The sequence below is a fragment of the Ambystoma mexicanum genome, chromosome 6q (genome assembly GCF_040938575.1).
Source record: "Ambystoma mexicanum isolate Mex_15411 chromosome 6q, UKY_AmexF1_1, whole genome shotgun sequence".
In the NCBI taxonomy this organism is placed as follows: domain Eukaryota; kingdom Metazoa; phylum Chordata; class Amphibia; order Caudata; family Ambystomatidae; genus Ambystoma; species Ambystoma mexicanum.
Window position 1 is genome coordinate 1,157,184,688 of NC_090937.1, and position 26,799 is coordinate 1,157,211,486.

General features: G+C 49.0%; 1 protein-coding gene across 1 annotated transcript in view; it reads right to left on the reverse strand.

Annotated features, from left to right (window-relative positions):
* The window catches only part of LIMCH1 (LIM and calponin homology domains 1), a 1,245,196-nt gene that overhangs the window by 490,666 nt on the left and 727,731 nt on the right, over window positions 1–26,799 (reverse strand). Inside the window, exon 5 of the mRNA XM_069631748.1 lies at window positions 22,671–22,701. Coding sequence (XP_069487849.1) covers window positions 22,671–22,701 — 31 coding nt within the window. The remainder of the gene's footprint in view (window positions 1–22,670; window positions 22,702–26,799) is intronic.

Genomic DNA, 26,799 nt, shown 5'->3' on the forward strand with positions numbered 1-26,799 from the left:
AAAATGGTCAAAAATATCAGAATCCTAATGGACAACGAACTAACACTAGAACCACAAGTCAACACGGTAGTCAAGAAAGGCTTCTTCCACCTACACACAATGAAGCAGATATCTCCTTCCTCACCTACACAGAACACTCGTCATCATCTCTCTCGTGATGTCAAGAATAGACTACGCCAACAGCATTTATCTCGGAATGCCAAAGTACCTCATGAGAAAACTGCAGCGAATACAGAATGCTGCAGCAAGACTACTCCTCAGACTCAACAAGAGAGAGCACATTACCCCAGCGCCAAGAACGCGACATAGGCTACCAGTCGAAAAACAGATCTCCTTCAAAACACTCTACATAACATGCAGTGCAATGAACGGCCAAGAAGCGGAAATTCATACAAGAAAAAATCTCCATCTCCATTTTAAATGGTGGGACCCCAGGCATACATGGTACTACAGAAAACGGTTAGATTTGCTTCAGTGCTTACCACACACTCGCAACCCACCAACAGAATGTTAAGGATTAAACATGTGAGTTGACAACTATACAAATAGCAGCGTGGCACACGTGCTGAACAACAATTCTGCAATAACATGGCCTGGTTCATAATGTTACAAACCAAACCTTTGCTAGATTACTCCAAGATAGGTGTATCCCCCCCTCAACCTCCCTCACAGCAGAGACGTGCATGTCAATAGACCCCGTTTTCATTGTTAGGACCTTGCAGGAAAACATGGCCTCTTTGAAGCACAACAGCCCTCCACCCAACCATCGGGTAGGAGTCACAAAGCAGACCGAGGTGTGCTACCTGCATCTGAATCGATGGCCTGCTGTCATCTAAACTCTTCAATCTCAGCAGAACGACCCCCTCCTACCACCGTGCATATAACTGAACCTGAACATGCTCTACGGTAATATGCGAGACTGAATATCATTAGAAAAGATGTAGGCAATCATTCACAATGCATTTGCCTCCCTGCCAAAACACAATGTAATACTTTGCAGCCGACATTGAAAACACACACGTTTGTACTCAAATAACCACTTTTTGTTATTTACACAATTACAAGATCGAGTCTCCTGGCTAACACCAGCAAGGAAATGCTAGGACATAGTTCGAGGGACGATCTGGTTACACTGGAAAACCTAAAATCTATAAACCACTGAAATTCGGCCGTTTTAATAGAACTATATACATATCACACTGCACGAGTAATGGCAAAGAACATGGATAGCAACCATGCTCCATGCACAAAACCCATACCCACGAAGGACATTACAATGGTCAGTGGTTCCCCTCTGCTCACACACCCGGCCTATGGAGGTGGGTCCCCTACCCGAGTGGAGGGGCCGCAGGGTGGGCGGGGCGGGCGGTGATGGGAAGACTGGAGAAATGGGCGGTGGCAGTAATCCGGCACCGAAAACTGGTTGAGCGTGTGGTGACACGCCCTCAGCCGGGACAATGGGGAAACCACAGGGGCCTCTGCAACAGCACCAAAAGGCACTGTTAAAAAGGCACAGGGGAGTGCCCTGCCGAATGCCTCAAGGATCTCCTGGACCTTCTGCTCTGCTTGCCGCCGCTGCATTGGTAACCTCTGCCACGCTCCAGTTCAAATATTTCAGTCTGCTGTCTTTGCCGTTGGACCGCTGCCCTCCGTGAGGAAGTGTTGCCAGGCGAGGGCCTGCCTCCTTTGCGCCTGGGACTCCTGCGGCCCGTGGGCTCTTCGTCGAGGACTTCCTTCAAGTTTTTCCAGACTCCGGCTCGACGGATTTCCTGAGCGCAGGTAAGGAGGTGGGTGAGGCTGTGCAGGCTCACTCAGCGGTTAGCACGGAATTGCTGGGTCGGGCGGTGTGACTGATTGCAGAGGGCCTTGATTCCAACACCCCCTGTGTCCTCATCTTACTTGATCTCTCTTCTGCCTTTGACATGGTCAGCCATGCCATCCTGCTCCATCGTCTCCGTGACAACCTGGGTATCACCAGCAAGGCCCTGGCGTGGCTGACCTCTTTCCTCTCTGTTAGACCCTCCCAGTTCCAACTAGGGTCCTTCCTCTCCTCTATCTCTATCTCTATCTCTACCTGTGATGTTCCCCAGGGGTCTAACCCCTCTCCTTGGCTGTTCAACCAATACCTGGCACTTCTTGGCCACCATATTGCTGCTCTCTGCCCCAACTTTCAGTGCTATGCGGATGACACTCAGCTAATTTTCAGGCTACCTTCAGCCACCTCTTCTCCTTCTCTCATCTCTGTCTGTCTACTATCCCGCAGTGGTGTGCTGCCAATGATCTCTGCCCTAATGCCAGTAAGACTGAGATTCTCCTCATCTGCACACCCGCTCCCTCCTTTCCTGTCTCTCTCTGGCCGGCCTCTCTTGGCCTCTTCCTGCTCCCACCTGCAAGTCTAAAAACCTTGGGGTCATCTTCGACTCCACACTCTCTTTCTCTCCTCACATCTCTCACATCTCTAAGAAGTCACACTACCAGCTGCACCTCCTCAGAGGTATTCTTCCTTTCCTCTCCTCCCCAGAAGCTCACTGTCTCCAGAGCTCTGGTTCTCTATAGGTTGGTCTATTGCAACAGCCTCTTTCTAAATCTGCCTGCTTCTACTCTCCGCCCCCTGCAACTCATCTAGAACAGGGCTGCGAGACTTGTCCTTGGCCTCAAGCCCAGGGATCGTATCTCTCCAGAACTGAAATCTTTTCACTGGCTCCCAGTGGCTGTGAGGATTAACTTCAAAACCCTCTGCATTGTCACAAGGCATTCTGGGGCCTCAATACCTTCAACTCTCTCTGCCTAAATATCTTCCTTCTCGTGCTCTTCGCTCATCTGCCTCCAACTCCCTCAGGGTCAGTCGCTTCTCCAAGCAACGAGTTGGTGGTAGATCTCTTTCTTCGGGTGGGGCTTCCCTCTGGAACAGCCTCCCTGAAACTTGAGGAGAACCATCTCTTGTTCCGGAGGCACCTCAAAATCTTCATCTTTGCTTCTGCTTTCTCTCCTCCTCTCCTCTGCTGAACTCCCGACAAACTGAAACTGCACTGGTTACCTGGCCACCCTCTGATCTCTGGCCCAGATCGCCTCCCCCACCAGTTGCACACCTGCACTGCCTCCCTGGCAAACCCCGCACTTGGGGACTGTTTTCTGTATCCTTACAGTCCCCCACCAGCACTTTACACCTGATGTCTGCACTTACCCTGGCCACCAGCTGGCCGTACTTTTGACTTATTGCTTTTATTTATTCTGTTTATCCCATGTATTGCACAGTCCCCTCCCCTTCCCCCCCCACACTTTTCCCCTTCCCCTGCACTTGCGCGATCTGAATGACACCTGGCCAAGTAAGATCGTTGTCTGTCTTTCCTCTGTTCCCTTTCCCTTGCCTCGTTGCGCCTTGAAACACTTGTGTATAGGCGCGTTATAAATGCCATATCATATTAGAGTGCCTAGGGTGCTGGGGAACAGAGCGGGTGCAGCGTTTGGTGTATTTTCCCCGGCACGTGTTAGCCGGGAGAAGTGTGGACAGGGGAGGGGACAGTTAACAATGAATGCTGACTTTCGTGTGCCTCTAAGATGATCTGAATGCTTGGCCAGGATCGATGCTGGCGAGTGGAGGAATGGATTGTGTTTTTAAAATTGTGCAAATATTATATGAACAGGTTGCATGGGAGAAATAGGTTTCAAAAATTATAAATTGTGCAATTAATAAAGGAAAGGGTGTGCATGTGTGATAAATTAAAGGAAACAGAAAAGAGCTGCTGCAAGGCGCAATAGCAAGTACCAAAACAAATAGTGCAGGCTCACTTAACGGTTGGAGGGCAAGGTTTTTGAGGAAAGCGCAAACTGGTGGGAATAAATGGAGATCTGTGGAGTAAAGGCTGTTAAAGAATACAATTGGGATGCTACAAGAAAGAAGTAGGAAATAATAAAGGGCAGGATGGACCCAAGCACTGTTTGCCTTATTACAGGATAAGGGGATGCACTCTGTAATGGCATGGGAGAGACTTAGAAAACACGGGTGAGCAGCACCATATAGCAGAGGATGGTGAGGGGAGAGAAAGTAGACCCAAGAGGAAGAATGTGGCCCCAAGGGCTGCATTTCTGCCCTCAGAGATCAGGAAAGGCACAAGGGCAACAAGGGAGGAGGTGGTAGTGCTACCCAGAGGCAGGCTACCGACAGGAGGGAGCACCACCCCAGCTGGCCCTGCAAGGGGCACAGTAAACACAGAGGCAAGCAACATGAGGGCAGCAGTGGCACGGGGTACAATCACCCAGTATTTTGAGGGCGGAGGGCCCCAGGTAGTGAGACGGGAGGCCCAGATGGGACTGGGGACATCAACTCTCAGCCCAGCTGAGCAGCAGGCACTTGCACAGCTCGCAATACCTGGGGCCTCCCCTGCAACCAGGTGAGCAGAGCAGGAGTGCAGGGATATGCAGAGGAGCCAGCGAGTACAGGCTTGAACACATGGGCCCGGGCACAGCATACAGATCAAGTAGGGAGTGGGGGGACTCCTGAGATGCAAAGGGGGCAATGGTCCACGGGGGCAGGAAGTAACGGGCCCATGGCAGGATAGTAGGCAACAGGGCCAGAGACATTGGTCTGGGAAGGGGACAATGGATGCAGGGAGGACAAATGCGTGCCCACTGTCTCTGTCTAAGCACAGGACTGGGGCCTGCAGTAGGGGCACCGAAGCCGACAATAAATAGCAATGTTTGACAAATCAGAGAATGGGGACACCAGTGAGCACTACAGGCCAAATAGGGACACAATGTACTACTGGCATCCTGGCAACAAGCACTTCAGTGGGAGATGTGAGGGCACCAGCGGCCCCCATCGGTAACCAGTCAGGTATGCTCACTTAGCACATATTGCCGGAATTAAAAGAGAACATTTGGAAGGATTCATTTGAAGATATATTTTCATTGTTGAATTATACTGTGTCGGAGGAAGTAAGGGAGGCCAAAGGTGAAGGGAAATAGAAGAAGGTGCAGGTTGAAAAATGAATTGTAAATTGGACAACAGGGTTCACGATATTCCCGGCTGTAATGGTGGAAAAATACCCAGAGTTGCATCAAAAGCTGTGGTCATATTTGCACCTAATAATGTCCATGTATTGGGAATGCACATTTGGCACTTGTCGAAACTATGACGAGAGGTTCAGGACCTCCAAGGGAGGGAGCGTGGCGCTCGACTGGGGGACCAGGGCAATGGATTTATGGGCCAGTTGCATCATGGTCTGCCAACAGGGGGGGTGAGTATGAGGGGGCTTGGTCACAAGGGGCTTGGACACCAAGGCAGGGACAGTCCTTTCTGACCCCTCACCCGCAAGGGGGAGATAAAAAGGGAACGTGTTGGGCATTCAACACCAGAACATGTACCAGGACAGTATGCAGGTTTAAACATGCATGCTCATGCTGTGGGTTACCAGGTCACCCTGAACAGAGATGCAATAAGAACAAATAAAGAACCATCACACCAGCCCCTTTCACCCACACCAATCAGGGTGGATGTACTCCGTTTATGGGCAAAACAGTTACCCTAGAAAAGTGGAGCCACGGTTGTTAGAAGACAGTTTCTCTGAGGGGTTTCACATTCCAGTAAAGAGGCTGGTAACAGCAGAGGTGCCAAGAAACCAGTCTTCAGTAGCAGTAGCCCGACACACTCTGGAGTTTTGGTGCCCCGGTGTAGCACACTTGATCGCTAGATCACTGACCAGGAAGACACAGCATGTGAGAAAGCATTCCAGGAATATTGGAAATTCTGTGTGGATAAGGGCAGAGGGGAGATATTCCACAGGGACACCATTAATTTCCTTCCTGGGACATTTATATGTCGCAGGTGTTTCTGCTGGGATGCTAAAGGGAAGGTGGTGGCCGTCAGGTTTGTAGCAGGTTTGCACAAGGTAGTAAGTCCTACCTATGACTTTGCAGTAAAAAAGGCCTTGGCAGGGTGGCGGAGGATAGGGGACAGAAATGGACTCAAGGTGTCCTCTGGATCCCCAGAAACTAAAGAAAGTTGTGCTATCTCTAGAGGGGATATGCAGGGATTCTTATGAGGGGGCACTAGGCCGCGATCGTCACAGCGTTCTTTGGGTCTTTCAGATTGGGGGAAATGCTATGGGCAGCAAAGGCAGACACGTCAGGGTGCCTGCCGTTCTCCGACATCCGTTTTCTGGGGCATCACGGGGTGCAAATATATGTAAGAAAATCAAAGATGGATCAGTGGGAAGAGGGGGCCTTAGTGGACCTAGCCAGTAACAAGAACAGAATAATTTGTCCGGTAGCCGATCTGGGGGATTTTATCACACTCAAGAGGAGACAGTGGGGGCCACTTTCCAGGCACCAGGATGGTTCCAGTGCCCCAAACTTCTAGTACAGGGTTTTTTTCAGAGAAGTATTTTGGCAGCAGGGCTGGGGTGCAAGTATTTTCTCCTCATTCATTCCGAATAGGAGCGGCCACGACTCCGGCTGGGTTTGGGCTGCAAGAGGCAGAAATCATGAAACTAGGGAGATGGAAGTCCAGGGCCTACAAGGGGTACAGAAGGCCGCACTTGGCCTGTTAAGGGCAGGAGGAGTACAATAGCAAGTAAAAGGAGAATGGGGGGGGGGGTCGGGTGGGAATGGAGCAACATCAATGCTGCTGACAAGCAGGAGTGCCTGGCACTCTTCAGCCTTTACTTGAACCCAAAGTCTAAGGGTTGCAATACTTTTGTAGACATTGTAATGGCATGGATAGACATGCTGTATACTCAACTGGACGACCCTTGGCTAATCATTTGCAGTGACCTAAATGTGTATTGTCTGCGGCTAGGCACAAGAAGAGAAGGGACGGCCGGGTGGCATCGCAGAAAAAGAGAGGTAGATGCTAGGAGTGCTGGAAGAAACAGGGTCGAGGGACATCCATATGGTGAACGACCAAGTGGAAGGAGACCTTACAGGGGCGGCGACATGGCACTCAGGGATGGCAAGTGCAACCTTAGATTACTTTTTTGGTTTGTGGCACTGTGCTACCAAGGGTTTTATCCCCGACGGTAACACCTCTCTGAACACAGTGACCACGACCCGGTGGTGCTTTCCTGTTCTAGACTGTGCCAGATAGGAATGGAAAGAGCTAACCTTTGGAACCACAAGATTGGCCTGGAACCTAGAAGAAACCGGTTACGAATTACCCCGGTCCTAGTCTCCCCCCACTTGACCACAAATCAGAAAGCTTGGCAACGAATGGACGTAGGAGGGGTGAATTACAAAGCGGTCTTGGCCGTTTTCCAGGAGGAACAAAGAAGTGGAAGCAAACCATGTTTTAAACCAAAGCACTCCTTTGACAAAACATTTGTAACCCATAAGTGTTGACCGCACAGCCACCTCAGGGCTCTAAGATCCCTTTCTCTTGTCACCAGCGGACCAGCAATGAAAAAAAGAAAACAAAAGTATAAGAATTGGATGATTAACTACAGAGCAACTCTCCACCAGAATGACTCAAACAACATTGAAGGCTCTAGATCTGAAAAATTCGATAAATCTATGGCAACTGCTAAATGGCAGGGAAATTGACACCGGATTACTCCAGCTAAACCCAGTACCTGAGAATCGCTGGATTGAACACATTGAAAATCTGTTTGTGCAGAAGGAGCCTGACAGAGAAGTGTCGAACCACGACCAATCAACTCAATGGTCGATTCACTTCGACAGGGAGGAAATCCTGCGTATAATAATGAAAGCCAGTAAATCCTGTGCGCCTGAGCCAGACGGTATTACGAATGCTGTGCTCAAGGAGGCAGCAGAAGCATGGGAGGACTTCTGCCTGGTTCTATTCCAACGGAATGCGAGATGTGGGAGAGTCCCAGCTACATGGAAATGAGCAGTCGTGGTCCCCATTTTCAAGAAGGGGGTTACGGCGGACCCAAATAACTACCGGCTGAGCGCTCGTCTAGATGTCTTGGGAAAGATCTTTGTGGGAATCCTGCTTTTACGCCAGAAAGAATGGGTGAACACCACAGGGTCCTATGACCCGAGGCAATCTGGCTTTGTTAATGGAGTAGGTCGTGGCCTGAACCTGCTCCTGATGAAAGCATGAGCAGCAGTTTTGGAACCGATGCAGCAGCTTGGTGGGAGGCCCTCTACGGGGGAGAGAACATGGGCCTTACCCAGAGCTTGGTGAAGTCTCTTGAGCTGATCTTCATGAAGGAATTCAGAGAGCCAGTACTCTAATAAGAATGGTTCCATTTGTATGGTCTTCTCGGCCTCTCTCTGTTTAACCCTTTTTACTTCAGTTCTTTTTTCTTTTTTCTACTGTTGGCTCCCTAGCTGATGTGAAATGTTGTGTGGTTTTCTTTTACGATTTTGTCTTTTAATGAAGTGTAATGGAATAGCAAAAGTTTGAAATAAACTAAATGCTAAATTAAAAATTAAAATGCTGCTGACGGAAGGATGGTTTCTGATTTTAAGTGCATAACGTGTTCGTCTCTTCTGTTATCTATAGAGGATGCCACTGATGTGTGTGGTATGGGTGATCGGTCACTCCTCCATAAGTAGAATGGAAAGAGAGTGAGGGGGGACCCTGTGGCCGGTTAGGTGCTGTGGCAAGGGCATGGCCTGCCTCTCACTGGGATGGCTTCGGCCCAGCAAGGGGGTCCAATAGGAAGGTGGACAAATAAGTGGGGTGGGGCCAGGAGGCAGAAGGTGTCAGACAAGTGAAGGGTGCCTCCTGGGTTCACCCCCGACATAGGGTATGGTGGGGAGGTCTGAAACAGCATAGGGGGACCTCACAGCTGTACAAAGCCCATGGGGGTGGAGTTAGCGGTTCCAACTGGACCGCCTGTCACAAGGAGGAACCACTGTAAATATGTGAATATGATTTTGAGATGTGCCCGTTATGATTATGGAGTTTGATATTCTTAAGATTACGTTTATACTTGGATGTGTGGATTCTGTTTAGTAATGTTAAAAAATTAAACATGGCCATATATTTCCAAAAATAAGGTGTCTGTGGTTTTCTCCGGTTTGACTGGTACTGCCTCCCTGATGAGCCCACCACTGCTCAACATCTTGTGTAATACTACACATTCTCATGACCTGTGCATACTGAGCCTATGGCAGGACCACAGCACCAGGTACTGTAACCCTTAATTTTCTTCCATTGTTATGGCCTGGTGTCAGCCCCCATGCACAATGATCCTACCTGCAAGTGCCCACTCAACATGGATTTGTGGCCATGATCAACAGTCGCTGTGCCTGAGTCTGGGCCGAAGTAAACCTACTTACAGGATATAATTGGCATGGCCTTCAGCCATGCTCTGACTTAATGACCCTACATCTTGTTCTCACTGGGCATGGCCTGCGGTCATGCTATTGATCAACTTCTCCCTGAAGCTTCATGCCAACCTGTCCGGTGATTTTTGTGCTAAACTCTCAGACAATTCCTCATGGAAATAACAAAAAAAGAAGTCTTTTAGGGCTCCCCCCTAAATCTCTACCTGCCCTTCAAAGAGCAAAACTTTCCAAAATGATTTTAAATTTGTCAAATATGTTTCTTGAAAAGTTCATGTAGTTCCATCCAGAGGGGCAAAAGGTGCAAACCTCACAAATTTGCTTTCGAATTTGGCAGAACAGCACAGAATGTGGTTGGGGGATACTAAATGTACATAGTCCAGCTTGTGATCCGCAGCCCCCACAGCTAAATCTGGTCTTTATTTAACTTGCAAAGGACATATTTAATCTCTCCGGCATATTTCCTTGCTCTCCCCGTGTGGCGAATCTAGTGATGTCACCACTCACTCTCTGGGGGAACTCTCGTCCAATTTGGCCAGGAAAGGGCAGCCGCTACCTTATCCCTACCATAGGGGTCGATGCCTGAGGGAGGATCACATGGGGGAGACAACCTTCATGAGAGGAAGGGAAAGTCACTGGCAGGAACCTGGTATCCCCCTTTGCACTCAGGCTATGACACTCACTCTTCAAATCCCCCAACCTGTTTTGAATACTGCGACATAGAACCTGTTCCCCCACTCAGTACAGACTATGAGGTCTTTTCCATTCTTCTTATGGAAAGAATGAGACGAGAAAGATCACGGGAGTAATGCAGAGTACTGAACTAGAGACACGCTCTAATCATTGGAAGCATTTGATAGATGCCGGGACATTCAAAAGCCTGGCACCACAAAAAAGATGAGCTCAAGGGGAAGCAGATCCACTTTACCCGACGTGGGAACGAAGCAGATGACAGTCGGAGAAGGAAGCAGGCCAGAGGCTGTTCGCGCTGTCGCACGATGCTCGAAGGAAGGTACGCTATTTGAGAGCCTGCAGCAGGAGACGTTGCGGGAAGGAGGCCATGGTGAAGCGGGTGCTGACAGTATGCTGCCAGAAAGACAAAACTCCACGGTGAAAGGAAGCAAGGACCGCAGAGAACGCTGAAGCCACCACAAGAGACTGGTGAGCCCAAGCAAGGGAAGTGGGACAATGGGGCACTTTGTAGCGTAGACTGCACAGCATAAAGAAGCAGTGTGAAAGAGAACCCAAGCAAGGGAACGGCATCCCTGAAAGTATTAAGAAGGGAAACCAGTGAAGAGGGGTTGAAGATCCCAAGGATAATTTAGCAAACTGGACATATGTTGAAGAAGAGCTGAGAAGCGAGTATACCAAGCAACGTGTGGCGAGTCTGGGACCCACTACCAAAAGTCTATGTTGAAAAAGTCCTGGCAGGAGAGTACACCAGGCAACGAGATTGAGGGTCTGGGACCTGCACCCAAATGCAAAGTGACTATTGTAAAGGCACAAGGGTAGACAAATACCACTTTGGTGCAACCTACTGTGAAAGCCCTGGCAGGAGAGTATACCAGGCACAGGAAAAAAGTGAACGTGCAAAGTAAAAGTTGTGAAAGCTTGGTAGAAGAGTACATGAGGCAATGTGAAATGTACGGTGAAAATTGGGAAGAGGGAGGTTGACCTCTTAAGATTGTACATACTTTAGGGGAAGGGAGCGAGAAACTTAAATAAATTTAACAATCACAGAGAGACTGAAAATCCCTTGAGGCGGGGAAATACAGGGGAAGGGAAAACATACTCCTATCATTAAAGAGCTATAGAATCTTAAGGAAAGAAGTTGTGTTTGTAAATTCTATCGAGCTGGCGAAGCCCCAGGGGAAGGAAAGGATATCCCAGAATTGGAAAGTTGTGGACACCGGAAAAGAAACCAAAGGGAAGGGAAGCACCTCCCTTGGCCCATATTATTTTGGAGGTGTAAAATGCCAAAGAATATCTGCAAAAAGGGTGAATACCTCTCGAGTATGATGAGTAGTAAATCATCCTGATAAACCTCAGGGGAAGAGAGCCCCCTCCTGAGACTTGTGGAACTTTGATAATTTTGTTTGTTTACCCGTTTGGAACTTTGTGTTGGAACTGTGGAAGGAACCACCTTCAACCAGTCTAGAGACTATACCCCCTTTTCACATTATCTTTGGTTTAGAATGTAAAGGTCAGGTTAGGATTTCGGACACAGCACAGAAAAGGAACAAGTTACTTACCTGTAACTGTTGTTCTCCAGCATGGGTCTGGCATGGATTCACATGCTCATGAATATTCCCCGTCAGGCTGGGAATCCTCGGTAAATAAAAAATCAGTTTCAGTTTCGTTTCTTTCTCCTAATAACCAATCACTGGTCTCTAAGTTATACTGCCCCCAGCCAATGACTGCCCTCTTTCTAAGCCCCTCCTCTGGCAGCCATCTTCAGATTTGGTAGCATGTAAAGTGGCAGTAGGACCAAGAGAAGAGCCGCAGAGGGGTAGGAGGGTGGGTTTGCATGTGAATCCATGCCAGACCCATGCTGGAGAACAACAGTTACAGGTAAGTAACTTGTTGCTTCTCCAGCATGGTGTCTGGCATGGATTCACATGCTCATGAATATAAGAATACATAGCAGTACACACATGCACAAACACGGGAGGTGGCAAGGCTCAACATTAAGCATTTACATCAACTCAACATTAAGCACCTCTTACCCCTTCACCAGGCCCACCTTCAGGCGAACAGGTTGCGCAGCACTGCCTGGCCGACTCTGGACTCCTCCCTGGAATCCCGATCGACGCAGTAGAATCTTGTGAAGGTGTGCATCGACCTCCACGTAGCAGCCCTGCAGATGACCAGCAAGGGCACACCAGACAGGAACGCCGTGGTAGCAGCGATCGCTCTGGTTGAATGGGCTCTCGGACGGCCGGGCAACGGTCGGTTTGCCAATCGGTGACAGTGCATGATGCAGCCGGAGAGCCATCTGGAAATGGAAGCCTTCGAGAGGGCCTTCCCTTGGTTCAGAGGTCCAAATTTCACAAACAGCTGTGATGTCTTCCGAAAACTCTTTGTGTGGTCCACGTAGAACTTCAGCGCTCTAGCCACATCCAACGAGTGCAAAGTCCTCTCGGCCAGCGACAAAGGCGACGGGAAGAAAACAGGTAACACCAAGGGCTCGTTGAGATGGAAGTCCGACGGCACTTTGGGCATGAAGGAGGGGTGTGTCCTCAGCACCACCCTCATCTCGTGGAATGTCAGGTAGGGTGGTTTGCAGGAGAGGGCCTGGATCTCTCCCACTCGTCGTGCGGAGGTGATGGCCACAAGAAACGCTGTCTTCCATGATAGGAACTTCAACGGTGCCGAATGCAGAGGCTCGAATGGCGGCCCCATGAGCCTGCTCAGCACCACGTTGAGCTCCCATGCCGGGGCCGGAGCCTTCACCGGCGGGAATGATCGGTACAGTCCTTTCATATACTCCTTCACTAGGTGATGAGACCACAGAGAAGATCGCCCCGGGGTTCTGTTGTAGCGGGAAATCGCCGCTAGATGTATCTTGATGGAGGCATGAGCTAGCCCCGCCTTGGCCAGCGACAGCAGGTACGGGAGCACTTGAGGGGCTGTAATCCGCAGAGGGTTAATCTTCTGTGCACGGCACCAGACAGAGAACCTCTTCCATTTGTGTCCATTGCACTTGAGAGTTGAGGACGCCCTGGCCTTTGCAAGCACCTCCTTGCAGTCCGCTGGGATATCGTACCTCCAAACTCTAGTGCTGCAGGAGCCAGGCCTGCAAGTTCAGCGAACCCGGGTCATGGTGGAGGATGGCGCCTCCTTCTCTGGCGAGGAAGTCCGCGTCAGCACCGGGACTGTCTGAGTTGGTTGATGAGTCGCAGCAGCAACAGCAACGGTGGGAACGCATACAGGAACAGGCCATCCCAGGGGAATGAGAAGGCATCGCCCATGCTCCCCGGCTGGGGAAACCTGCTGGCGAACCTCCGGCACTTGGTGTTCGTCGCCGTCGCAAATAGGTCTATCTGGGAATTGCCCCATCGTTGGAAAAGTAGATCCACTTGATCCTGACGCATTTCCCACTCGTGGCACGAGCGCAGCTCCGTGCTGAGCGAGTCAGCGATGGTGTTCTTTATTCCTGCCAGATGGAAGGGTACCAGAAACATCCCTTGGGCGACGGCCCAGTGCCACAGATCCTGGGCTTCCTTGGATAGGGCTGGGGATCTGGTGCCACCCTGCTTCCGGATGTAGAAGATTGTGGTGGTGTTGTCGATGAAGATCCTTAACACCTTGAGGCATGGGAGGAACGACCTGAGGGCCCAGAACACAGCTCGGAGCTCCAGGACATTGATGTGTAGTGACCTCTCCTCTGGGAGCCAAAGGCCTGTTGCGTGGAGAGCTCCGGTGTGCGCTCCCCATCCCTCCAGGGAGGCGTCCGTCGTCAGGGTCTCCTGATGTGCCGGGGTCTGGAAGTCCATACCCGCCGCCAGGTGCACGCTGGTGCCCCACCACCGGATTGCTTGGCAGAAGGTCTCGTTGAGCGGGGTCCTGTCTTCTAAGTTGCCCGCCGCCTGCATCCAACGGGCGTCAAGGAACTCTTGTAGTAGACGCATCCACAACCTGCACAGGCGCACAAGGTAGATGCACGAGGACATCATGCCGAGCAGGGACTTGATGGAGCTCACCCTGGCCATGTCCATGGTCGACAGCCATTGCACCTTTCCCAGGATGGCCTTCGTCCTTTCCTCCAACAGGGAAGCCAATTGCGCCACTGTGTCGAGCCTGGCTCACAGGAACAGGGCGACTTGCGATGGCACCAAGTGGGATTTCACGAAGTTGATCGAGAATCCCATATCCGTGAGCAGTTGGACGGTCTTTGCTGTGTGCACGACGGACGAGTTCTCTTGTCTTTGCTTGGATGAGCCAATCGTCCGGGTAAGGGTAGACGTGGATCCCCTGCAGGCGCAGCCGCGCCGCCACTGGTGCTAGGCACTTGGTGAATACCCTGGGCACCAACTTCAATCCGAAGGGAAGGGCCTTGAACTGATAGTGTCGCCCTTGGACTACGGATCTCAGGAACTTTCGATGTCCTTTTAGAATGGGGAGGTGAAAGTAGGCATCCTCCAAGTCCAGTGACGACAGGAAGTCGCCTTCCTCCAGCTGTCCCAGCACGTGCTAGAGGGTGACCATCCGGAACTTCTGGGACTTCATGTACTTGTGTAGACGACGAAGGTCCAGGATGGGTCGCCAGCCGCCGGTCTTCTTTCTGATGAGGAAGTATCATGAGTACACTCCGGAGCCCCGGAGCCTCTTTGGGACGAGCTCAATAGCTCCTTTCTTCAGCATCACCCTTTCTTCCAGCAGCAGTTGAGGGACATGGTTTTTCTTCCTGGCCATGGGTGGAATACGGGGGTTCTTCTTTAGAAACTCGAGAGTGTGCCCGTGGGCCAGGGCATCCAGCACCCATCGGTCGGTGGAGAGGGACTCCCACACGCTGACGAACTTCGCCAGCCGGCCTCCCACCACGGTGCTCACGTGGGGGGTCCAACGCTACGGCCGGTTCAGTCCTGCTTGGCAGCGGCCTTGCCACCCTGGCCTCCTTGGCGACGACGACAACCTCCTGACTTGCCGCGTCCTCTGTAGGCCTCCTGCGACGAGGAGCGGACCGCCTGGCGGTACGTCGAGGAGCTGCCGCCGAATCCTTTGGAGGCACCTTGCTTGCCTCCGGAGTTCCAAAAGGGTGGCCGTCGTCGTTGCAGAACACCCAAGGCCCGAGCCGTCTCCGTGTCGGCCTTGATGGCCTGCAGTGACTCGTCCACTGTCTTGCCAAACAGGTTGTTCCCGTCAAAAGGCATGTCCAGAACTCTGGTCTGCACGTCTTGGCGGAAATCGGTTGCCTTGAGCCAACCATGCCGGCGAAGGCAAACGCCATTGCCCATCTGGCTAAAACCGGTGTCAGCAATGTCCGTGGCCACCGTTATGGCGTGGTCCGACGCCACCTCGCCTTCCTGTAGGATCTCCAGGGCCTCAGCCCTCTTGTCGTCCGGGAGGAAGTCCAGCAGGGGAGCGATCCTAAACCACAGCTCCCTGTCCTAGCGGGCCACAATCGCGAGGGTGTTGGCCGTTTTAATCATCGTCGCCGCCGACGAGATGACGCGTCGTCCCATGGCGTCCAGTTTCTTCCCCTTGCTGTCCGACGGGGAGGTCGAAGTTGAGGCCGTCGCCCACGCCGCTTTCTTCTTGGCCGCCGCAGAAACCACCGAATCCGGGGGTCGGCTGTGCCCTAAGGCACATGGGGGCAGAATCCGGGACCCGGTACTTTTTCTCGTACCGGTCTCTCTTGGCAGGAGTCGTGGACGGTTTCTTCAGGAGCGACATCCCCTCGTCCCAGATGTCATCAAGTAATGGAACCGAGTGTACCGTCTTCCTCTTGGCCTCACGCCGTTGATAGAGGAAACCTTCCTTCTTCTGTTCCTTGGGGCAGAGCTGGAAGAGCTCGGATGCCCTGGCGATCATGGCAAGGAAGGAGCAAATTTCGTTGGGCGGGGAGGCCTGAGCAGGTGGTGACGGAAGGCCCATCCCGTCGTCACCACCGCCGTCCTCCGTCCCCTTCATGGCCGTCTCCGTTCCCGTGTCATCCCTCGGATCAGGAGAGGGAGATGAAGGCTGCGAAGGCCGCGAAGGCTGGAAGGGAGGGGGGGAATGAATTCTCCTCTGCTTGCTTGGAGGGCTTCCTGACAGTCCAGGCTGCGGCTGGATCGTCCATTGGGGGTAAGGGCAACCTTGTCCTTATCTCCTTACACAAGGCCTGGATCGTCATCAAGATTGCTCCCAGGTTGTCTTGTGGCCCAGGCACTGGCTGCGACGGGCGCGATGGTTGGGGAGTGGAATCCTCCACCTCCACGGGCTCCTCGTTGGCACCACTGTCGATTTCTTTGTCCGCCTCGTCGGGATCCCTCCCGTGAGATCAGACTTCCTCGAACTTCTTGTTCAAGATCGTCTCGACTCCAGCCAGCTCCTCTTCAGAGGCGTATCTGTGTCCGTGATGGCCACCGGGCCCCCCCTCTTTTTCCAGCCGGGGTTTCACAGGGGTCTTATCGATGGGCTGAAAAGAGGATTCCCTCTGCGGTGGCAGGGAAACTCTAGGCCCCGAGGTCGCCTCCACTGGGGTAGCCTCCACAGGCTTCGCTAGTGCCGCCACGACTCCCTCGATAGAGGCCTTAGCCGGGTGAATCAGGGCCTTCGTGACTTTGGGCGTGCCTGAGACCTTGACCTTGGGGGGAGGGTCACCACCTCGCTCCCCCTCGGCTGTCTCTGTCGGGATCGACCGGGGCTTCTCCAGAAGCTTACCCGGGTTCTCCGATTTCCTCTTCCCTGAGCCAGAGCGTTGGCTAGTGGTTGATGGCGTCTGTGAAAGTGTGCCTTGCCTGGCAGCCGAGGAGCCCGACCGATCGGCGCTCCCGGTGCCCGCAGACTCACGGTGCCTTTTGTTGGACCGCCGTCGCCAGAGAGCCCTCAAAGGTCTTAGAAGACCCCTCTGACTTCTTCTCACTTACTGCTGGGCTCTTCCCTTCCAGCCAGTTGGTGAGGCAGATACGCCGATCCTTCATAGTCCATTCCGACATGTTCTTGCAAAACGCACAGTCCTTCTCTACGTGTGTTTTGTCTTCGTGAAGGCAGTAGAGGCATCTGGAATGCTCATCCTCCTTGAATACATTCTGCAATCCGCATCCAGCGCAGCTCCTGAACAGCTTGGATCCGGGCGTCGTGTTTCCTTTGTCTTGGGCCATGTCCACGCAGGGTAGGCCTCAAAGTTCTTCCGGAATCCTTCAAGAAGCGAAACTCTATGAGAACTTTGCCCTTGAGGGGCGTAGAAAAATCCGCAAACGGGTCCCCGTTGATCGGAAGTAGAAACGGTGGAGCTTGAGGCTCGATTGACTGAAAAAATTAGATCAAGCGCTTTGAAAAATCGCAAAATGCAGTAAAAGCTCGAGAGCTATAGCACGAGCACTCCCAACACTTGAACGTGCGGTAAAAATCTGAAGATGGCTACCAGAGGAGAGGGCTTAGTTAGACGGCAGTCATTGGCTGGGGGCAGTATGACCCAGAGACCAGTGATTGGTTATTAGGAGAAAGACAGTTCAGAAACAAAACTGAAACTGATTTTTTCTTTACCGAGGATTCCCAGCCTGACGACAGCGAATATTCATGAGCATGTGAATCCATGCCAGACCCCATGCTGGAGAACTCTTTTGCTTGTGGACATTCTGACACTGACATCCTTAAGTGTCATTGAGGCAGGTAAACCCCTCATGGTGATAGGGCGAGATAGGTCTTTCTCCAACCCTCTTTTCCGTTACTAAAAGTTCATAGCAATCAACACAATGCACTTGTGGCTGAGTCTTATTCCCTGATTTCTTACACCCAGGCCTTAGGGCTAGATACCCCTTTGTAAAGCAGAGCTGTTTGTTGACGAAGGGTCGGATATGCAGATTAAAGCTGGGAGGTGGCTGAACATTTATCAGCATGGCATCATCCAATCACATTCCTGGACCTTGGTTGTAATCAGGTACGCGGACTATCTCCTCTACATCTCTTCCTCCGCATCTCTTCTGTCTCTCGTTCTTGTCGATTTTATCTATATAATATCTGTAAAGCATGGTGGTTTCTAACTTTTCATGCTTCTCAGCTCCTCCTCTCATCCTTAATCTTGTCCCATCTATTCTGTTGTTCTAGTTTTCTGCTCGGCCTCCTGGCTAATCACCTTGCCCCCTTCAATCTGTTTACCACTCATCTATTTGCATTCTTTGCACCCTCTCCCCATACGATTCCATCTCTGCAGCCCTGAACTCTCTGAGATGGCTGTCTTTTGAAGCCCTACTTCCATTTTTCTTTATATGTCTAGTATTCAAATGTCTCTATGGTCTGGCAACCCCTTATCTTTCCTGCTTGGTCTCCTTCTACATTCCATCACATCCTTTATGCTCTCTCTTTCGCCTTACTGTCCCAGGGTGTGGGGTAAAAATAAATCCCCAGAGCGACAGATGGAGAGTCCATGCTATGCCCCATTGTGAGAGCGAAGCTGGCTCAGTGTGGAGATCCATTGAAATATAAAAGCCAGTACAAAACAGTCATTTTAACATGAGGCCTAGTGAATGAGCGAGAAGGGGCCTCCCTCTCTTTTATTAGAACGTACAGGCATTCAGCCGAAGAAAAGTGAAACTTGAACTGGAATATTGTTAATTGTGTCCAATGGATTCCAAAAGACATGTGGCATTGCAGATGCTGATTTGGTTTAAAGTGCACATGGAAGGAAATAAATACATTTGAAATACTGTGCATTTGGAAGCTAAAAAGGAGGGATGATGCCTTACATTGGAAAAATAAAGTCGAATGACAAATGGCCTTCATGAGGAATAAAGAGACTTGATTTCACCACATAAAATGACAACATTTATAGGGAAATGCCGGTTTCGTTTTTGTAGAAATGAACACTGGTTCTTATGAAATTGTGGCCTATCTGTGTGCACTAGATTAATAGTGAATCTAGCTCTATTCTAATGTAGTAGAAATGAAAGATTGTATTTATGAACAGCAGGCCTAGATATAATGCTAAAATGTTACATGTAAGCACATCTTGTCAATTTAAAGCTGTATTTTCAGAAGGACGGGTACAGCTGGCATTTTTCCCAATAAACTGAGAGGTCTGTGCCTTTGAAGATTTCAACTCAAGACCTTTGGCTGGAGACTCCTAGGAGAAGAAGGTCTGGTTGTCAATTTAAATCCAAAGATATACAAAGAAGTAGATTGAAATGATGGGATTTACAGTTAACACAACCAACAGAAATGACCTTTAAGGTCAGGTTCCCCATAAGGTGTGCATTAGCTCTAAACAAAAACCCTTTGAAGCTCAGGAGAAAAAGGTAGAATAAGCATTGGCCCGAGCAGATAGATGGTCACATGTTTAAGGAGAAATGGAAACCTAAGAGTTGGTGGGGGCCATCTGAAACTGGGAACACCGATTATGCAATGCCATTGATTAAACATCGAATACATCTTTGCAAGTAAAAAGTGCATTGTATGTCCCATCGATCACATCACGGGTTCATTTTAAAAGTGATAGAAAGCCAGTTGGGACCATGTAAACATGAAATTCTTGTGATGTACATAACCTATGTTATGATCAAAATTATGATTCTGGGATTTTCATAAATCTGAGGAATTGTAAATAATAATTGTAAATCTTGACAGTGAGATAGACGGTGAAATTAAAGTTAGAAGTATGTAGTGTCAGAGTTGTAACTATTTTGACACAGCAGCAAACCACGAAAGACGGTGGTTCCAACCAGGAAGGGCATGCAGAATACAAAACTAAACATATGTATGTAGTTATCTGAGAAATTAGCATAGCTGCCATGTTGTGAGATTTTCAGAACCCAAAAACGTTTAATCCACTTGTCATTTTGCTTCTTTCACTCAGCCTACATCATACATATCTCCCAACTTCTGGTCCTATCAGCAGCCAGTGGGCGTTTTGGTGGGAGGTGAAGGGAGAGTGCTAGCCAATCCTTACCGTGGGAATTATGATAATGTAGGAGTGTCATCAGCCCTATAAAAGGTCAATTTTACATCAACAAGGTTTTTCCACTTGATTCCGAGAGGTAGCCTGCTGCCGGACTCTTGCGAGCAACAACCAGCAGAGAGGTCTCAGCCCTTGCATTGGAGACAGGGACAGGAAAAGCTAGAAGCTAGCTGGTACCCAATCATAGGAGCCAGAGGGAGTCTGGGTGCAGGAGGAAATCCTTGACTGAAGCCAATGACCAGATCTGTGTTGTTCCCAGAAAGGCCCTGCTGTTTTCCCTGACCAAAGCCTCCCATGTAGGTAGATATATCCTAAATGCCATCAAAAGTGTGAGGGGGAATTGCCAGTCTTACTCTCCATATCGCATAGCAGGGAGGGGGCCGGTACTGGGAAGGCCCTTGGCACATTTTATTAAATCCAATTAAAATTAATTCCACCATAGAAAATCACCCTATCCATTTAAATTGAATTGTGTTGGGAACAGCCCGCATAAATCCTTTCCATTAAATTGTGGGGAGTGGCGGGGATCTGTGTACATCCTTAGCGCATTGAATGGAAGTTAAATCGATTAATTTCCATATAGAAAATCACAGGATTTGTGTTGTTAGAATTTGAAACTAACAAAGTTCATGCCCAGTGTGTTAGAGCCGGTACAGAAAATAAAGACTCGGGAGACTGTCCATCTGAAACCCCTGACTCCTGTCCCAAAGGGGGTGTCCAAAATCCCAAAATAAGTAACCCTAAAACGCCGCTGTTCAAGTGAATGTAGAGGGTGAAAAACGAAATTTCCCATTGATTTCCTTGTCTCCCAAACCAGAATCCCAAAGCACTGCCTGTCCTTTGAATGTGTGTTGCATAACGATTTTTTTCCCTTGTATTGCGATTGTTTTCTATTGGTTAATTTGCAATTAAATCTGATGTAAGCTGTGACTGCATATTTCAACATTTTACCTGTGTCATATCGAAACTGTAAGTCCTTTAAACCTGTGTATGTCAATTGATGCAAGAAATTTGAATATGTGATATTGTGTAGTGCCACAGCATTGGTGGTTTATGTTGGTTGTTAGTCTGCTTTGTGCCAACCTTAAATAAATATATATATTTTACTATACACTGGCCTGGTTCCTAGTCCATTGGTGACATAGGGTATATGTTGGGGTTGGTGCCAAATAAGTGGGAGGCCAAACTAAAGTTGAATCTATATACTTTGGGAGCGCACCACCTTGCTTGGGGGGGGGGGGAACTCCCTGAGTTGAGTGTGACTGCCTAATAAATTGCAACAAAGCCCACCCTGTGCCTTTTCTCGTTTACGCTCCGACTCTCTTCTAGCGCCAAAGCACTGGAATGCCATTCCCCTTTATATCAGATTTCTATCCTCCCTTTCCCGTTTCAAAACAAGCCTGAATGCCCATCTGCTTTCTAACTGATTTGTTTTATCTCTCATTTGTTGTACCGATTTTATCCTGTAAAGCGCTTAGGCGTTCAGTGCTAAATAAATCAAATACAAAATACAAATGTTTCTGGAGTGCAACAATTAAATGGTTGTTGATTTTTAGGGCACTTTGTTAATATGGATATAAACATCTAAAAAATATTGGAAACTATTTTATCAGACCAAGATGAGAGTGAATGGGGGAAACCGTCAATTTCTCAGGGAAAGCACAACATGCTCTACAGAAATTTAAAATGGGATTTTGAATTTTGGGGATAGTTCCTACAACTCTGCCCCTACCAGACATTACTTTACAATTCTTTCCAACAAAATTCATACATGGATGCTTATTTTTTGGGAATTTCTCATGCAGATTCGCTGGACCACCACATCCCTAACATGTGAAAAAAGGGCTCTTCCCAGGAGGACCACAATTTAACTATGCACAGAAACACTAGCACTGACCAACACCTCTTTAGTTTTCTTTTTGTTAACGCAACAGTTTATCGCCTTGTGGCTACTTCATAGAACTGGATACACGGCCATTCAGTGCGCGATGAAATGTACACATACACATGTGTTTACAACTAGGGGTGGCCTAAATGACCACAAGCCAAGGACCGGGGAAATTAGCCTTAAAATCCGATTGGCTAGCAGAGCAGATTTCGCAGTTTTGGGGGCAATCGTTTTTGGTGCTATTTTTGGATCCGGAGCACGAATATTTCAGCCAACTGGGCGTCAGAAACATTTCATGGCCCTAATGAGCCTGAATCGACTTGCAACATTTTGGGCAGGAAAACGGCTGAGATTGAATCTTTTTCTCTGGAGGCAAAATGGCACCGTGGGCGGATTCTGACCAGAAGTCGCCATTTTCCTCCAGAACGAAATGTACAGTTCTGCCCACCCCTACTCAAGGGTTTGGAAAAAAATAAATCATACTATTAAAATGCATGTCTTTCTGTAGGAGAAATGTCAGGATGGGGAGGTGTCAAGTGCACGCAATTATTCTCTGCTATGCAAGCGGGATTCGTCATATTGGGGAGTTTCGGGCAATGCCCCACTGTTCACTACTTCCCTTAAGTCCCCAAGCAGGGATCAGGTGGGCGTTTGTAAAGAACATCGCAGCTGTTTGCCAACTCGCCTTTGAAAACAAACAGTGGGGCATTGGCACTGCAATTATAGTCCCACGCAGACCAGCATGAATGCTTTGCGTGCAGGAGCTATGTAAAGACATGTCGACATGACTGGCGATACTGCAACCTTTACCCAACAGCACATTTGATTTCACGCCAATCACACATAGGACGGGGGGGGAGACAGAGGACAAGGAATGAGCGGGCTCAGCGATGCAATCAAGGGTACCATAGCGGAGGGATAGACACTTACATTTTTCAGCTTCCTGATGTAGTCTGTGCTCCTGTGTTGAATACAAAAAAGGAAACAGAAGAGGAGAAATGAATCAGAAACGAAACAGAAGAGGAGAAATGAATCAGAAACAATAATTTAATCTGATTTTACTGCACTCATAAACTACCACCAACCAGAGACTGCGGACCAAATGCGGTCTCTGCACACGGACCCACTCCAGATGAATACACTGGCATGCCACTGTCATTACCGCACCAGTATTACTGCTGTCGCAGGAATACTCTACCAGGGACGAAATAGCTGGGAGCTATTTAGCCCCACCCCCCTATAGGGACTAGAAGAGCCTGGATATCTTGAGACCAACAGCTACCAGGAGCTACTTTCCAAGCCAACTGGTGCCACACACATATACCCAACTGACATTCACTATGTCTGAGAATGTGCATTATAAAGCATGCAAAGAAGGACTGTCACATGTATGTACTGGCCACAAGACTATAGTACCCTGTCATTTGGAAGTTCGATTTGTTGCAGGTTGTGTACTGGCGCCTCATTCTGCAATAGCAGCAGAGAGAAAGAGAGACTGAGCAAGGTCCCATCACAGGAAAAGGGGTGGCAGCAGAGAGACAGCAGCAGAGAGTAATACAGCAACAGGTTCACTGGCAGAGTTATCATGTAGTGGCAAAGATAGGAAGACTAAATGAGAGGGAGCAGAAAAACCGAAGGAGAACTTAAAAAGTAAAGACGTGTAAAGCAACGTGGCAAAAGGCAGGATGCAACAGACAACGATGGCAATACAAAACAGCAACAAAGCAATTGAATTAGGGGTTCAAGGCATGTGCCGTTTTGGGCGCCTGCCAAAGTTCGGGGAAAAACCCTGGCCATCTCTGAGCCAAGCGATTTATGAGATTTGATTTTAAAGCTCCTGGGCCACAGTGCGTAACTCCCGGACACAGAAAAATTCTGACACCCAGAAGCTACTTCAGGGTCCTGCTTCATGAGTTCCAGTTTCAACCCCTGCACTCCAGTAGAGCTGTCCTACAATCTGTGGGAATTAAATTCCCCCTTATGAGCTATAGTAGTGCAGTCTACAGGTCGACACGCAGCAGGACCGTGTACATACAATTCATTTGGTCAAAGAGCAGCGTGTAAACCCACAATCTATATCCACGTAGTAACTAAAAGGGCACCATCAAGTCCAGCACTAAGTTTACTGGGGCGCAGATGCCTCATTTAGCCATAATACCTCCTCCATCCACAGCAGGCAACATAAGCAGAATGTTTCCCAGGTTAATCTAATCGAAGAACAGGCAGGCAATGGAGCTGCTGCACGCAGCTGCCATATCCAAGCGAGTTTGTTCCAAAATGAGCGGCAGCTAGATGGTGTACAAGGTGATGGAGATGCTGAAATATCAGGGCCAAGTAAATCGCTTTCAACCCTTGCCCCAGCGATTGACACTGAGTCAGTGAAATGATTAGTTCCTCAAGTTAAAAAACACCAAACTCTATTTTCTATTGGTTGGTAATATATAGAACAACAAGCCTGCATGTGTTTCGTACTCATGCACTTATTCAAGGCTAATAGCCTGATGGAGCATGTTCATAACATCACCAATAACCAGCAGCATTATTATTGATGATATTATTGACATGCTCATATTTGAAAAATTATACAACACTGAATCAGCCTACTAGCCTTGAAAACGTTTGTGAGCTCAAAATGTGCGGCTTGGCTTGTTATCCCTTTTGCCAAAGGTTAGCGGTTTTAAGCATGTACCATTACTGCTGATGGCATATTTAAAACACTGTACACTACAATTAGCCTATAAAAAGCACACAAGAGCGTAAAAACAGGTCAGCTTGGCTTGTTGGCTTATTACCAAAGAATTGGCAATAACGTTTTGATCTTAAGTAATCCAAGGTATGATTCCTTCACTAATTGAATTCCAAGCACCGGGTCAAGACATGGAAGTGCCCTTCTTTCTTGGTTAACATTTTTACTTGCAGGAAAAGTGTAGTCAGCAGTCACAAAATGAAAAGTGTTGCCATACAGCAAGTGCCGTAACAGTTTACTTGGCCGGTATTCACAGATCTTGCCACAGTTTGCACAAAACTTATTCAAGTTGTTTTTTCACACTAATCCAGTGGGTGATCTACTCGGCAGTCCAGGACGCATTCGAGGAACATGTGTCTTACATTCGTTCGATCGACTATGCATGTTGTCCTTTGTTATTATACGGTCCACCTAGCCACAACCTGGCGAGGAGGGTGGTCATGCTAGTCGGGATGGTCGAGTTAAGGAATAGGCATAATTCCACTGTGTTTGGTTGATCTTTTGGGCATGAGAAAAGTTTCCCCAACAACTTTTGTTCCTTGTTGTTGGATTGGGGCTGGGTAGGTCCTGAAGGAAACTGTCATTTTTGAGTGCTGGATTAATAAGCATGGTTTAATTATTTCCTGAATTGGGTATAGTTGGGGTGCTCCGTTGTTACGGGTTGAGTACGCTCTGCCACAGATGTCTTTCTGATGGCAGCTGAGGGGGCGCGTTGGCTGGACTTTAGGATTCTAACGAGAAGGTAATGCAGGGCCGAAGGCAGAAGGTTTTAAAGGCGTTGCCCGCAGAACCCTCTACATGGAAGAGAAAAACTGGGAGCCACCGCTAAAGGTTTTGTATAGCTCTTCCCAAACCCCACACATCACTAGAGTGTTACCCAGAGCAACTAAAGTAACCCACAAGAAACTGAATCAAACAGTGGTTTTTATGGCCACACGGGTTGCTCTGTACATCAATGTGACCTGAAAGCGTTCATGAACCTCCGAGATGCAGAGCGCGCACGCGTGAGCGCAGGGCTTACTGGATGACAGCAATGGAGCCTCTGCCTGTCCACCTTCAAGCTCAGCCACCCTTGGCTACTGTGCTTGCCCGAAGGCTGGGACGCCTGATCTCCATCCTGCAGAATTGTGTCCCATGCCCGAGTGAGACAACATCAGGATTCTTGAGCAACAGAGCGGTCCCGACACATGATCCTTGAGATCTAAAACGCATAGGCCACTTATTCGGTTTCTTTTCTGCCTTTGTGTTGTTAAAATACTGCGCATTTTTTGCATATAGTGAGTGACATTTGCAGAGAATTGAATACTGGTTTGTTCTGCATCGCAGACTTATTGTGAGCACGTCCTATTACAGCCACTCTGCTACACTCGTCCTTTCACTGCCCTTCGGACTCAGAACGCCCCTGGGCCTTGGGCAGGGGGGCGCCTTACACCTTTTTGGATTGGTCTTATTCATTATTTTGATAAACTTGCCGGTGGCCACTCGCTCCCGTTTGGGTCAGCGATGGAGTTTTTGGCGCCCTCCACATTATACCGTGGGCTGCACCACTCTACACAGTCTCCAGAGGGGTGCCCGGCGACTAAATCCAGATTAGCTCCGTTAGGAAGTAAGAAAAAGACAAGTGTGCCGCTGCTGGGCTTCACGAAAGGAGGCCATGTCTTTGAGTGGCCAATCAGGGAAGTAAATGTGTATAATAAAATGTGTACTTGTGTCCCCCCCCCCATAGGAAGAGAAGGTTAATAATCTAAATCCGGTAATGTACTCCAGTTAGAACATCACGAGGACACATGCATTGCTGTCATGCACATTTACACGAACACCTTTTTATCGTCCACTTCCACTTTAATAAAATCAAATGCCTGAACAGTTACAAAGGTGCCTGTGTCATTATTTTGCAAAATAAAATAAAAGTGCTGACGTATTACACATGTATTACACCAAGGACCCGATTGGCCTAGTGACCTCTCCATTTTGTCGGTTTACAAGTTAGAGACTGCTGCGATGCAGTCAACCTTGCTCTCACAATACTCCATTAAAAAACCTGCAATGAATCCCGAATTCTACAGCCTGAATACAGACAAAGCGTCTGCATAGATCACAGCTTTACTCGCGCCTAAGCAACTACATGGTTACATGGTCTACCAATCCAAATCCTCCTTGGCTTGAAGGCTCTTTGCTTCAGTCACGAAGTATTGTACTTAAGAAGCACGAAAACGTGCATCAGGCTGCTCTGGTCACCAGAAGACCGCCGGACTCCTTTGCTCATCATCCTTTAGTCTAATGTCATCTCGAGGTCCGCTGCTAAACGCTGCA